The sequence below is a fragment of the Oncorhynchus tshawytscha genome, linkage group LG06 (genome assembly GCF_018296145.1).
Source record: "Oncorhynchus tshawytscha isolate Ot180627B linkage group LG06, Otsh_v2.0, whole genome shotgun sequence".
Lineage (NCBI taxonomy): Eukaryota > Metazoa > Chordata > Actinopteri > Salmoniformes > Salmonidae > Oncorhynchus > Oncorhynchus tshawytscha.
The window spans coordinates 675540-689983 of NC_056434.1; the positions used below are offsets into that span (position 1 = coordinate 675540).

At 46.7% G+C, this 14444-nt stretch overlaps 1 protein-coding gene across 1 annotated transcript in view; it reads right to left on the reverse strand.

Moving 5' to 3' along the window:
• Nucleotides 1–496: 496 nt before the first annotated feature.
• tmem45a (transmembrane protein 45a) overlaps nucleotides 497–14444 on the reverse strand; it is a 44872-nt gene continuing 30924 nt past the window's right edge. Inside the window, exons 5-6 of the mRNA XM_024416621.2 lie at nucleotides 9620–9762; nucleotides 497–721 (exon numbers count right to left, since the gene is read on the reverse strand). Coding sequence (XP_024272389.1) covers nucleotides 625–721; nucleotides 9620–9762 — 240 coding nt within the window. The 3' untranslated portion in view covers nucleotides 497–624. The remainder of the gene's footprint in view (nucleotides 722–9619; nucleotides 9763–14444) is intronic.

The following is a 14444-nucleotide window of genomic DNA, read 5'->3' on the forward strand; positions in this document are numbered from 1 at the left end:
TACCAGTAAAACGGTTGAAACTAGCTAGTAAGCTAACTGACAAATTTCAATTTCATAAATACTGGAGGCTCCTGTCTCAGCCTCCAGTATTTATGCTGAAATAGTTTGTGTCGAGGGGTTAGGGTCAGTCTTATATCTGGAGTACTTCTCCTGTCTTATCTGGTGTCCGTATGCTCCCTCTAATTCTCTCTTCTCTCGGAGGACCTGAGCCCTAGGACCATGCCTCAGGACTACCTGGCCTGATGACTCCTTGCTGTCCCCAGTCCACCTGGTCGTGCTGCTGCTCGAGTTTCAACTGTTCTGCCTGTGGCTATGGAAACCTGACCTGTACACTGGATGTGCTACCTGTCCCAGACCTGCTGTTTCGACTCTCTCTGCTGCACCTGCTGTCTCTTAACTCTGAATGATCGGCTATGAAAATCCAACTGACATTTATTCCTGAGGTGCCTGACCTGTTGCACCAGTTTTTCCTTGCCACCGTGCTTCTACATCTGCATTGCTTGCTGTTTGGGGTTTTAGGCTGGGTTTCTGTATTGCACTTTGTGACATCTGCTGATGTAAAAAGGGCTTTATAAATACATTTGATTGATTGATTGACTGCTAAACAGGAAGTTGTTGTTGTCCTTATAGGATCTCGTCCTCTGACTCCTGCTGTCTCTCTCTGGGTTTCAGCAGTCCCATCTCCATTGGGGGGGTTCTCTTCAATCTGGATCGTACCACACTGCAGAGTGGATAGGGGGTGAGGCATGATGAGCGTACTGTAGAATTAGATTTACCAGATTACAAACTCAATGGAGAATCTCTTTATTGAACGTGCTTTTTAGTCCATAACTAGGCTTAAAGGTCCTGAACAGTCTGATTCCCATGTAAAATAGCCTTTTGACTAAAATATCACCCATATCAAAATGCTCAAAAGCACTTTCTCTCTTACGGCTAACTTACTAGGAAATTTGAAAAGACAGAATGAGTGGGCAGTGAGCTTACTGTATATTCATGAGCTCACATTGACGGACAGCTTTTTGAAATTTGGATGCAGGGAGCAGTGTTGCAGTCAAATCATCTCAAGAAAATGTGGTGAAACACAAAGGAACTCAAACAACATTCAAATTGCATCAATTATATACAGTTGAAGTTGGATGTTTACACACACCTTAGCCAAATACATTTGAACTAATTTTTTCATAATTTCTGACATTTAATCCTAGTAAAAAATCCCTGTCTTAGGTCAGTTAGGATCACCACTTTATTGTAACAATGTGAAGCGTCAGAATAATAGTAGAGAGAATGATATATTTCAGCTTTTATTTATTTCATCACATTCCCAGTGGGTCAGAAGTTCACCTACACTTAATTAGTATTTGATAGCATTGCCTTTAAATGGTTTAACTTGGGTCAAACGTGTTGGGTAGCCTTCCACAAGCTTCCCACAATAAGTTGAGTGAATTTTGGCCCATTCCTCCTGACAGAGCTGGTGTAACTGAGTCAGGTTTGTAGGCCTCCTTGCTCGTACATGCTTTTTCAGCTCTGCCCTTGACTTTGTTGTCCTTAAGCCATTTTGCTACAACTTTGGAAGACCCATTTGCGACCTAGCTTTAACTTCCTGACTGACGTCTTGTGATTTTGTTTCAATATATCCACCTAATTTTCCTGCCTAATGATGCCATCTATTTTGTGAAGTGCACCAGTCCCTCCTGCAGCAAAGCACCCCCACAACATGATGCTGCCAGTCCCGTGCTTCACGGTTGGGATGGTGTTCTTCGGCTTGCAAGCCTCCCCCTTTTTCCTCAAAACATAACGATGGTCATTATGGCCAAACAGTTCTATATTTGTTTCATTAGACGAGAGGACATTTCTCCAAAAATTACAATTTTTGTCCCCATGTGCAGTTGCAAACCTTAGTCTGGCTCTTATGGTGGTTTTGGAGCAGTGGCTTCTTCCTTGCTGAGTGGCCGTTCAAGTACTCGTTTTACTGTGGATATACAGTGGGGAGAACAAGTATTTGATAACCTGCCGATTTTGCAGGTTTCCTACTTACAAAGCACGTAACGTTTAATCATAGGTACACTAACTGTGAGAGACGCAATCTAAAACAAAAATCCAGAAAATCACATAGTATGATTTTTAAGTAATTAATTTGCATTTTATTGCATGACATAAGTATTTGATCACCTACCAACCAGTAAGAATTCCGGCTCTCACAGACCTGTTAGAATTTATTTAAGAAGCCCTCCTGTTCTCCACTCATTACCTGTATTAACTGCACCTGTTTGAACTCGTTACCTGTATAAAAGACACCTGTCCACACACTCAATCAAACAGACTCCAACCTATCCACAATGGCCAAGACCAGAGAGCTGTGTAAGGACATCAGGGATACAATTGTAGACCTGCACAAGGTTGGGATGGGCTACAGGACAATAGGCAAGCAGCTTGGTGAGAAGGCAACAACTGTTGGCGCAATTATTAGAAATTGGAAGAAGTTCAAGATGACGGTCAATCACCCTCGGTCTGGGGCTCCATGCAAGATCTCACCTTGTGGGGCATCAATGATCATGAGGAAGGTAAGGGATCAGCCCAGAACTACACGGCAGGACCTGGTCAATGACCTGAAGAGAGCTGGGACCACAGTCTCAAAGAAAACCATTAGTAACTCACTACTCCGTCATGGATTAAAATCCTGCAGCGCACGCAAGGTCCCCCTGCTCAAGCCAGCGCATGTCCAGGCCCGTCTGAAGTTTGCCAATGACCATCTGGATGATCCAGAGGAGGAATGGGAGAAGGTCATGTGGTCTGATGAGACAAAAATAGAGCTTTTTGGTCTAAACTCCACTCGCCGTGTTTGGAGGAAGAAGAAGGATGAGTACAACCCCAAGAACACCATCCCAACCGTGAAGCATGGAGGTGGAAACATCATTCTTTGGGGATGCTTTTCTGCAAAGGGGACAGGACGACTGCACCGTATTGAGGGGAGGATGGATGGGGCCATGTATCGCGAGATCTTGGCCAAAAACCTCCTTCTCTCAGTAAGAGCATTGAAGATGGGTCGTGGCTGGGTCTTCCAGCATGACAATGACTCGAAACACACAGCCAGGGCAACTAAGCAGTGGCTCCGTAAGAAGCATCTCAAGGTCCTGGAGTGGCCTAGCCAGTCTCCAGACCTGAACCCAGTAGAAAATCTTTGGAGGGAGCTGAAAGTCCGTATTGCCCAGCGACAGCCCCGAAACCTGAAGGATCTGGAGAAGGTCTGTATGGAGGAGTGAGCCAAAATCAATGCTGCAGTGTGTGCAACCTGGTCAAGAACTACAGGAAACTTATGATCTCTGTAATTGCAAACAAAGGTTTCTGTACCAAATATTAAGTTCTGCTTTTCTGATGTATCAAATACTTATGTCATGCAACAAAATGCAAATTAATTACTTAAAAATCATACAATGTGATTTTCTGGATTTTTTTATTTTTAGATTCTGTCTCTCACAGTTGAAGTGTACCTATGATAAAAATTACAGACCTCTACATGCTTTGTAAGTAGGAAAACCTGCAAAATCGGCAGTGTATCAAATACTTGTTCTCCCCACTGTAGATAATTTTGTACCTGTTTCCTCCAGCATCTTCACAAGGTCCTTTGCTGTTGTTCTGGGATTGATTTGCACTTTTCGCACCAAAGTATGTTCATTTCTAGGAGACAGAAAGCATCTCCTTCCTGAGTGGCATGACGGCTGCGTGGTCCCATGGTGTTTATACTTGTGTACTATTGTTTGTACAGATGAACATGGTACCTTCAGGAGTTTGTAAATTGCTCCCAAGGATGAACCAGACTGTTACGGTTTTCTAGGTGTGAAGGAGAGTCGGACCAAAATGCAGCGTGTAGATTACGATTCATGTTTAATGACAAACACACTAAACACAAACACTACAAAACAATAAACGTAACGAAAACCGAAACAGCCTATACTTGTGTAAACTAACACAGAACAAGGACATCAGGACACTAAGGACAATCACCCACGACAAACTCAAAGAATATGGCTGCCTAAATATGGTTCCCAATCAGAGACAACGATAAGCACCTGCCTCTGATTGAGAACCACTCCAGACAGCCATAGACTTTGCTAGATAACCCACTAAGCTACAATCCCAATACCACCACCAAAACCCCAAGGCAAACACACCACAATTACAAAAACCCCATGCCACACCCTGGCCTAACCAAATACATAAAGATAAACACAAAATACTTTGACCAGGGCGTGACAGAACCCCCCCCTAAGGTGCGGACTCCCGAACGCACCTCAAAACAATAGGGAGGGTCCGGGTGGGCGTCTGTCCATGGTGGCGGCTCCGGCGCGGGACGTGGACCCCACTCAGTTAATGTCTTAGTCCCCTCTCCTTTCGTCCCTGGATAGTCCACCCTTGCCGCCGACCATGGCCTAGTAGTCCTCACCCAGAACCCCACTGGACTGAGGAGCAGATCGGGACTGAAGGACAGCTCGGGACTGAAGGACAGCTCGGGACTGAGGCAGCTCGGGACTGAGGGGAAGCTCGGGAGTGAGAGAAAGCTCAGGAGTGAGAGGAAGCTCAGGAGTGAGAGGAAGCTCAGGAGTGAGAGGAAGCTCAGGAGTGAGAGGAAGCTCAGGCAGGTAGATAGATCTACCAGATCCTGGCTGGCTGGTGGTTTCAGCAGATCCTGGCTGACTGGCAGATCCTGGCTGACTGGCAGATCTGGAAGAGTCTGGTTGACTGGCAGATCTGGAAGAGTCTGGTTGACTGGCAGATCTGGAAGAGTCTGGTTGACTGGCAGATCTGGAAGAGTCTGGTTGACTGGCAGATCTGGAAGAGTCTGGCTGACTGGCAGATCTGGCGGCGCTGGGCAGCCTGGCGGCGCTGGGCAGCCTGGCGGCGCTGGGCAGACTGGCGACGCTAGGCAGACTGGCGGTGCTGGGCAGACTGGCGGCGCTGGGCAGACTGGCGGCGCTGGGCAGACTGGCGACGCTGGGCAGACTGGCGACGCTAGGCAGACTGGCGGTGCTGGGCAGACTGGCGGCGCTGGGCAGACTGGCGACGCTGGGCAGACTGGCGACGCTAGGCAGACTGGCGGTGCTGGGCAGACTGGCGATGCTGGGCAGACTGGCGGCGCTGGGCAGACTGGCGACGCTGGGCAGACTGACGACGCTGGGCAGACTGGCGGTGCTGGGCAGACTGGCGGTGCTGGGCAGACTGGCGATGCTGGGCAGACTGACGGCGCTGGGCAGACTGGCGGCACTAGCTGCTCCATATAGGCTGACAGCTCTGGCGGCTTCTTACAGACTGACAGCTCTGGCGGCTCCGTGCTGACTGGCAGCTCCTTGCAGACTGGCAGCTCCTTACAGACTGACAGCTCCTTGCAGACTGACAGCTCCTTGCAGACTGACAGCTCCTTGCAGACTGACAGCTCCATGCAGACTGGCTGCTCTATGCAGACTGACAGCTCTGGCTGCTTCATGCAGACTGACAGCTCTGGCTGCTCCATGTAGACTGGCTGCTTCATGCAGACTGGCAGCTCAGGCTGCTTCATGTAGACTGACAGCTCTGGCTGCTCCATGCAGACTGACAGCTCTGGCTGCTCCATGTAGACTGGCTGCTTCATGCAGACTGGCAGCTCGGGCTGCTTCATGTAGACTGACAGCTCTGGCTGCTCCATGCAGACTGACATCTCTGGCTACGCTGAACAGGCGGGAGACTCCAGCAGTGCTGTAGAGGAGAAAGGCTCTGACAGCGCTGGAGAGGAGGGAGACTCCGGCAGCGCAGGAGAGGAGGAAGGCTCTGACTGCGCTAAACAGGCGGGAGAATCCAGCAGCGCTGTAGAGGAGAAAGACTCTGGCAGCGCTGGACAGGCGGGAGACTCCGGCAGCGCAGGAGAGGAGAAAGGCTCTGGCAGCGCTGGAGAAGAGGGAGCCCCCGTAAAGATGGTCCGGAGAGACAGCCTAGTGCGGGGGGCTGCCACCGGAGGACTGGTGCGTGGAGGTGGTGACGGATGGACCGGGCCGTGCAGGCGCACTGGAGCTCTTGAGCACCGAGCCTGCCCAACCTTACCTGGTTGAATGCTCTCGGTTGCCCTGCCAGTGCGGCGAGGTGGAATAGCCCGCACTGGGCTATGCAGGCGAACCGGAGACACCGAGCGCAAGGCTGGTGCCATGTAAGCCGGCCCAAGGAGACGCACTGGGGACCAGATGCGTAGAGCTGGCTTCATGGCATTTGGCTCGACGCTCAATCTAGCCCGGCCGATACGCGGAGCTGGAATATACCGGACCGGGCTGTGCACCCGCACTGGAGACACCGTGCGCTCCACAGCATAACACGGTGCCTGCCCGGTCTCTCCAGCCCCCCGGTAAGCACAGGGAGTTTGCGCAGGTCTCCTACCTGGCATAGCCATACTCCCTGTAAGCCCCCCAAGAAATTTTTGGGGCTGACTCTCGGGCTTCCATCCGCTCTGCCGTGCTAGCTCCTCATAATGCCGCCTCTCTGCTTTTGCTGCCTCCAGCTCGGCTTTGGGGCGACAATAATCTCCAGGCTGATCCCAGGGTCCTTTACCGTCCAGTTCGTCCTCCCATGTCCATTTCTCCAGGTAGTGCAGCCTCTCCCACTGCAGCTGCTGCTCCTGCTGCTGCTGCCTCTGTTGCCTCTGTTCCTGCTGCTCCTTTGGGCGGCTACACTCCCCTGGTTTAGCCCAGGGTCCTCTCCCGTCGAGGATTTCCTCCCATGTCCAGAAATCCTTATTTAGCATCTCCTTTTTCGGCTTCTCCTGCCTGTTGACACGCCGCTTGGTCCGTTGGTGGTGGGTGATTCTGTTACGGTTTTCTAGGTGTGAAGGAGAGTCGGACCAAAATGCAGCGTGTAGATTACGATTCATGTTTAATGACAAACACACTAAACACAAACACTACAAAACAATGAACGTAACGAAAACCGAAACAGCCTATACTTGTGTAAACTAACACAGAACAAGGACATCAGGACACTAAGGACAATCACCCACGACAAACTCAAAGAATATGGCTGCCTAAATATGGTCCCCAATCAGAGACAACGATAAGCACCTGGCTCTGATGGAGAACCACTCCAGACAGCCATAGACTTTGCTAGATAACCCACTAAACTACAATCCCAATCCCAATACCACCACCAAAACCCCAAGACAAACACACCACAATTACAAAAACCCCATGCCACACCCTGGCCTGACCAAATACATAAAGATAAACACAAAATACTTTGACCAGGGCGTGACACAGACTAGGTCTACAATGTTTTTTCTGAGGTCTTGGCTGATTTCTTGGCTGATTTCTGAGGTCTTGGCTGATTTTCTTTTGATTTTCCCATGATGTCAAGCAAAGAGGCAATGAGTTTGAAGGTAGGCCTTGAAATACATCCACAGGTACACCTCCAATGTACTCAAATGATGTCAATTGGCCTATCAGAAGCTTCTAAAGCCATGACATAATTTTCTGAAATTTTCCAAGCTGTTTAAAGGCACAGTCAACTTAGTGTATGTAAACTTCTGACCCACTGGAATTGTGATACAGTGATGTAATCTGTCTAACACCAGACACAGATAAGAGGGGACAAATAAAAGTATCTTTGCCATAGATGAATAGGGTCGACTTTAATGATATTTTCTGACACCCTACAGTCAACATTTGGCACCAGTAGAGTAGCTATCTATCTATATAAACCACGCCCCTCTGCAAATACGCCTTCTCCGATGTTGGTTTCAAGGAGGTACTTATTTAAATTCGGTAAGAGAATATCATGTTACCATTGGTGTATTAAAATGAGAGGAGGGCCTCCCAGGTGGCGCAGTGGATAACGGTGCTGTACTGCAGCGTCAGCTGTGCCATCAGAGACTCTGGGTTTGTGCCCAGGCTCTGTCGTAACCGGCCGTGACCGGGAGGTCCGTGGGGCGACGCACAATTGGCCTAGCGTCGTCCGGGTTAGGGAGGTGTGACGGCCCTGAATTTTTCTGAACCGTCTCAGTGCTTCTCCTTCCAATAGGGTGCTTTCCCTTTAATTCCCAATTAAATAGCCAGCATCAGCTGCGCAAAAGTGGGGTTGTGATGGAGACGTGAATGAGGATGTGGTCAAAACTCAGTTCCAAAGCTTCTCTATTCTGTTTGTTTTGTTGCCGTTAAACGTGTGTTTTGTAGCCTAATAGCGTTTACCCAGGATCGGATCCACTCTTTGCGTCCGTGGACTACACCTCTCCGTTCTTCGTGGCCTTTCTCCGCTGGAGATCTATTGGCGGATTGGATTGTCTGACTGACCGACTGACTACAACCTTTTTGTATACGGTATTTCATTTGTTTTGATGTGATGTATAATGTGATGATTTATGTAGGTAGTTGTAGTTGAGGACTTAGTAAGAGTTGATATGCTTTAAAGTTCTGTGGTAAAATAATTGTTATATTGATTGTATGATTAATACTGGGTTTACGCTACACTTGAATGAACGGACAAACTTTGCGTGACTAAGGTCACGGGAGTTCCCTGAACTCCTTTACCGGGCTGGACTCTTTTTAGGCCCGAGGTACAGGACATTTCTGGAGGACCCAGAACTCATTGTGATATTATTATATGTGTGTGTAATCATTGATGTTGCTAATACAACCCACGCAAAAGAATATAGTTGTTTTTGAAGTTCTTTCCAATGTTTTAAGGGTTTATGAAAAGTTTATTTCCATCCTGACTTTTACATATGTCCTTTGTATTGGTGTAGACTTGACGGACCAAATGGGACTCCTTCTCTCCCAAACTAAAAGGAGAAACCAATGTTTTCTCTGGTAGGCACAACCTACCTGGCACCTCTATAAATAATAACCTCAAGTCAAAACCGTTACAGAGGGCTTGGCCGATAGGGATATACTTGTCTCATCGCGCACCAGCGACTCCTGTGGCGGGCCGGGCGCAGTGCGTGCTAACCAAGATTTCCAGGTGCACGGTGTTTCCACCGGCTGGCTTCAGGGTTGGATGCGCGCTGTGTTAAGAAGCAGTGCGGCTTGGTTGGGTTGTGTATCGGAGGACGCATGACTTTCAACCTTCGTCTCTCCCGAGCCCACGGGAGTTGTAGCGATGAGACAAGATAGTTGCTACTAAAACAATTGGATACCACAAAATTGGGGAGAAAAATGGGTAAAATTCAAACAAAAAAACTAAAAATGAGAGGAGATTACTCCTTAATAATCCCGCCTCCTGAATCTAAGCATTGGACATGGGATCAAACTTGATCAATGTAGAAGCAACATGTTCATACTTTAGCCATCATACTCTGATCTGGTATAATCCAAATATAATTTCATTTTATGAAAAACATGATTTTGACTGTTCATGACCTTTAATGTGTCTGGGGAAACTGCCCCCAAATCAACTAGACTGGTGATGATGAAGGAATGGAATGCTGATGTACATCATTTTGACTGTAAATATGTAGGAGGTGTTAACCCATAAGACCTCAGGGGAAGTGTTGTCTCACTGGCTGATGGTTGCAGTACAGCACCAATACAGTGAGCAGGCTGAAGGCTAGATGCCAGCACAAACATGCTAAATTAACCATTAAGAACACAGGATAGGAGTGGAAAGGGTGTCTCACCAGATGATGGTGCAGTACAGCACTGACACAATAAGCAGGCTGAAGACCAGGTGCCAGCAGTAACACATAGTGATAAACATCATGTTGTTATGGTCCTTCTGGTCCCACTCTGCACCGCTGGGGGAATACAGGACAAACCCAATCTGGAGGGGGGCAGAGATAAGAGAGGGTTAGAGGATGGAGACTGTTCCAGGGTTTATTATGCTATAATAGGCTCAACTAGATGGACACAAGCCGCTGCTATGGACGAAAACTGGAAAATCAGGCTGGAAAATCAGGCTGGAAAATCAGGCTGGAAAGTCAGGCTGGAAAGTATGTATACAGTATGTATACAGTACACAGAAGCTAATGTGGTATGATGAATTTATTTCCTGAATTTGGCTCTAGCATTTGAACCGTTGTGGATGTAAACTATTATGACCCCATTCCTGAAAGCTAAGACTCTCTGGAATGTGGATGTGCCTTCTGTTCCCCTCTATGATGATCACAGGTTGCGTTAGAAGGGAGTGTCACAAAAAAAGGCAATTAGGCCCCTCTAAGGAATATAGTTGAAAAGCCTTGTCATAGCCCTTCTAAGGATAGCCATTACACTCCCTATTTAGTCTTGCTCTTGTGATTGACTGGGTTCAAACCAAGTCTCCTGCATGTCACAAGACTGTTAGCCCACTTAGCTAAAGCCCATAGGGATGAGTTCAGGAAGATAACACAAGTCTTCAAGTCTCCAGCAACGTTGCTCATCAAAAGAGTGTGGTTCATCAAATCACCTCAGTTACATTTCACCCCCCTTTGACCTCATACTCAGAGATCAGGGCACCAATATAACTGACTAGGCTTACTGCACAACAACAACACTTTCTGTGGCAACCAGAAGCAGAAGGATCCATGCACGTGATGAGCAATCTTGCCTGAGACCTGAAGACGTATTAAGACGTATTAGTTTGACTGATGGGGTTCTAACCAATGTTCCCTCTAAGCTCCCCCGGGACTACCGTGCAGGAGAAATATCAGCTCGCACAGAAAATCACGAGATTGAACTTCACTCAACTTTCTAGAGTTTTCCCCCTTAGTTAACACTATCAACGTTTCCCTTTACTGTGGGTATTGTGATCGAATCAACTCAATATCAGCCACTTTCAATAAAGCATACCGAAACAAAATGAACTATGCAAGAGATTTTGTTGCTGGCAGAGTGCATCGGAGTAGAATTCCATTGCATTGACAGTCACGACTCAGGCCCGTACTCTACACAGACCGGTGCAGCATAACTGATCAGAGCTGCAGTAGGTCTATATGCAAATCGACCATTGCCATATATGGCTCTGTGCCATTCATTGTGAACTGGACTGTGTTTACAGCATGAGTGGTCATGAGTAGATGTGCTTGTTTTGAGTTCAAAGCCAGAGCTGCATGTAGCCGTGTTTATACATTTGTTCATATCCTTTGCTAGTTAGTGAGTTATTAGCCCATTTATAGATCATTTGATGTCAGCAATGGGGGAGTGATTACTTCCTACTAGAGCACAAAACGTGTACATTTCTAGCCACCTTTGAAAAGCCAGTTATTGTTATTGACCAAATACTTATTTTCCACCATAATTTGCAAATAAATTCATAAAAAAATCCTACAATGTGATTTTCTGGATTTTTTTCTTCTTCTCATTTTGTCTGTCATAGTTGAAGTGTACCTATGATGAAAATTACATGCCTCTCTCATATTTTTAAGTGGGAGAACTTGCACAATTGGTGGCTGACTAAATACTTTTTTGCCCCACTGTAACTAAAAGCAGGTACAGCCTCAGTGTTCACAGTAAAACTGTAACTAAAAGCAGGTACAGCCTCAGTGTTCACAGTAAAACTGTAACTTAAAGTGGGTACAGCCTCAGTGTTCACAGTAAAACTAACTTTAAAACAGGTACAGCCTCAGTGTTCACAGTAAAACTGTAACTTAGTGGGTACAGCCTCAGTGTTCACAGTAAAACTAACTTTAAAACAGGTACAGCCTCAGTGTTCACAGTAAAACTGTAACTAAAAGTGGGTACAGCCTTGGTGTTCACAGTAAAACGTTGTCTACCTCAGACCAACCTACTGTCGGCTCCTGGAGAGGGAGAAATCTACAATTAAAACTGTCCACTGTATCACTTGTCTCCAGGGGTGTTTTGACTGTACTATGTGGGAGGTATTGGGTCTCCGGGGGTGTTTTGACTGTACTATGTGGGAGGTATTTGGTCTCCAGGGGTGTTTTGACTGTACTATGTGGGAGGTATTTGGTCTCCAGGGGTGTTTTGACTGTACTATGTGGGAGGTATTTGGTCTCCAGGGGTGTTTTGACGATACTATGTTGGAGATATAACACTTGTCTCCAGGGGTGTTTTGACTGTACTATGTGGGAGGTATTTGGTCTCCAGGGGTGTTTTGACTGTACTATGTGGGAGGTATTTGGTCTCCAGGGGTGTTTTGACTACTATGTGGGAGGTATTTGGTCTCCAGGGGTGTTTTGACTGTACTATGTGGGAGGTATTTGGTCTCCAGGGGTGTTTTGACTACTATGTGGGAGGTATTTGAGGACAGCAGCTCTGATCTTGATGAACTTAGATGTTGTTTCAGACTATGTAAACTTCTGTGTTGAGTCAGTTGTTCCTACTAAAACCTGTACAATCTTCCCTAACAATAAGCCTTGGGTATCAAAACATCTAAAATCACTACTTAATAGGAAGAAGGCAGTTTTTGCTGAGGGTGATGGACAGGATGTAAGAGATGTACAACGTGAGATCAGTTTATGCTGAGGGGGATAGACAGGCTTTAAGAGATGTACAACGTGAGATCAGTTTATGCTGAGGGGGATAGACAGGCTTTAAGAGATGTACAGCGTGAGATCAGTTTATGCTGAGGGGGATAGACAGGCTTTAAGAGATGTACAGCGTGAGATCAGTTTATGCTGAGGGGGACAGGCTTTAAGAGATGTACAGGCAGTTTATGCTGAGGGGGATAGACAGGCTTTAAGAGATGTACAACGTGAGATCAGTTTATGCTGAGGGGGATAGACAGGCTTTAAGAGATGTACAACGTGAGATCAGTTTATGCTGAGGGGGATAGACAGGATGTAAGAGATGTACAACGTGAGATCAGTTTATGCTGAGGGTGATAGACAGGCTTTAAGAGATGTACAGCGTGAGATCAGTTTATGCTGAGGGTGATAGACCGGCTGGACAAAGAGGCATACAAGCAAAGGGTGGAGAGGACCCTCTCTACCTGAAACGCAAGGGTGACCTGGCAAGGGATTAAATCCATGGCTAGTGCCCCCCACATAGGCAGGGGAAAAACCAGTGCTGACCTTGGGGGATATGAGGGCCAGAACATGGCTAATGAACTGAATGTTTTCTTCTCAAGATTTGAATCAGACAACTTTGTGTCGGAGGGGACTCACAGACCAGGCAAGGAGGGCATTAATCAGAGAGACAACAAAGAGACCAAAGATAACCCTGAAGGAGCTGCAAAGTGGAGCATGGTGGTGGCAGCATCATGCTGTGGGGATGTTTTCATAGGCAGGGACTGGGAAACTGGTCAGAATTGAAGGGATGATAGATGGCACTAAATGCAGGGAAATTCTTGAGGGGAAACCTGTTTCATTTTTCCAGAGATTTGAGACTGAGACGGAGGTTAATCTTCCAGCAGGACAATGACCCTAACCATACTGCTAAAGCAACACTCAAGTGGTTTAAGGGGAAACATTTAAATGTCTTGTAATGGCCTAGTCAAAGCCCAGACCTCAATCCAATTGAGAATCTGTGGTATGACTAAGATTGCTGTACACCAGCGGAACCCATCCAACAAGGACCTGGAGCAGTTTTACCTTGAAGAATGGGCAAACATCCCAGTGGCTAGATGTGCCAAGCCTATAGAGACGTACCCCAAGAGACTTGCAGCTGTAATTGCTGCAAAAGGTGGCTCTACAAAGTATTGACAAATATTTTGCCACTTCAAAGTGGTAGGCATGTTATGTAAATCAAATGATACAAACCCCCCCGAAAACACATTTTGATTCCAGGTTGTAAGGCAACAAATAGGAAAAATGCCAAGGGGATGAATACTTTCGCAAGCTACTGTAGGGTTAGTGGAAGTAGGCCTGTCTACCCAGGTTTAGTGGAAGTAGGCCTATCTACCCAGGTTTAGTGGAAGTAGGCCTATCTACCCAGGTTTAGTGGAAGTAGGCCTATCTACCCAGGTTTAGTGTTCAGGAGATCAATTTGTGCTCTACTAAATAGACATTGGAATCATGTGTCCCCACAACATATACAGTACAGTGTCCATAACCTGAAGGGGGGATGAGATGATGCTAGCTGTGACAAACACAATGAATTAGGGACTTTAACATCAGAATGCTGTTATAGAGTGTTTGATTAGAGCTTATGGTCCTTTATCAACTAGTCCTCTACTCTACAACTCTGTATCAAATACATACACGAACACACACACACGAGAGAGAAATAGTCTGTGCATCCCAATTGGCATCCTCTTCCTTATATATATATTTTTGTATATTTTCTTCAACCGATCGCTGCCTGCACCTGCCCGCCCATCCAGCATCACTACTCTGGACGGTTCTGACTTAGAATATGTGGACAACTACAAATACCTAGGTGTCAGGTTAGACTGTAAACTCTCCTTCCAGACTCACATCAAACATCTCCAATCCAAAGTTAAATCTAGAATCGGCGTCCTATTTCGCAACAAAGCATCCTTCACTCATGCTGCCAAACATACCCTTGTAAAACTGACCATCCTACCGATCCTCGACTTCGGCGATGTCATTTACAAAATAGCCTCCA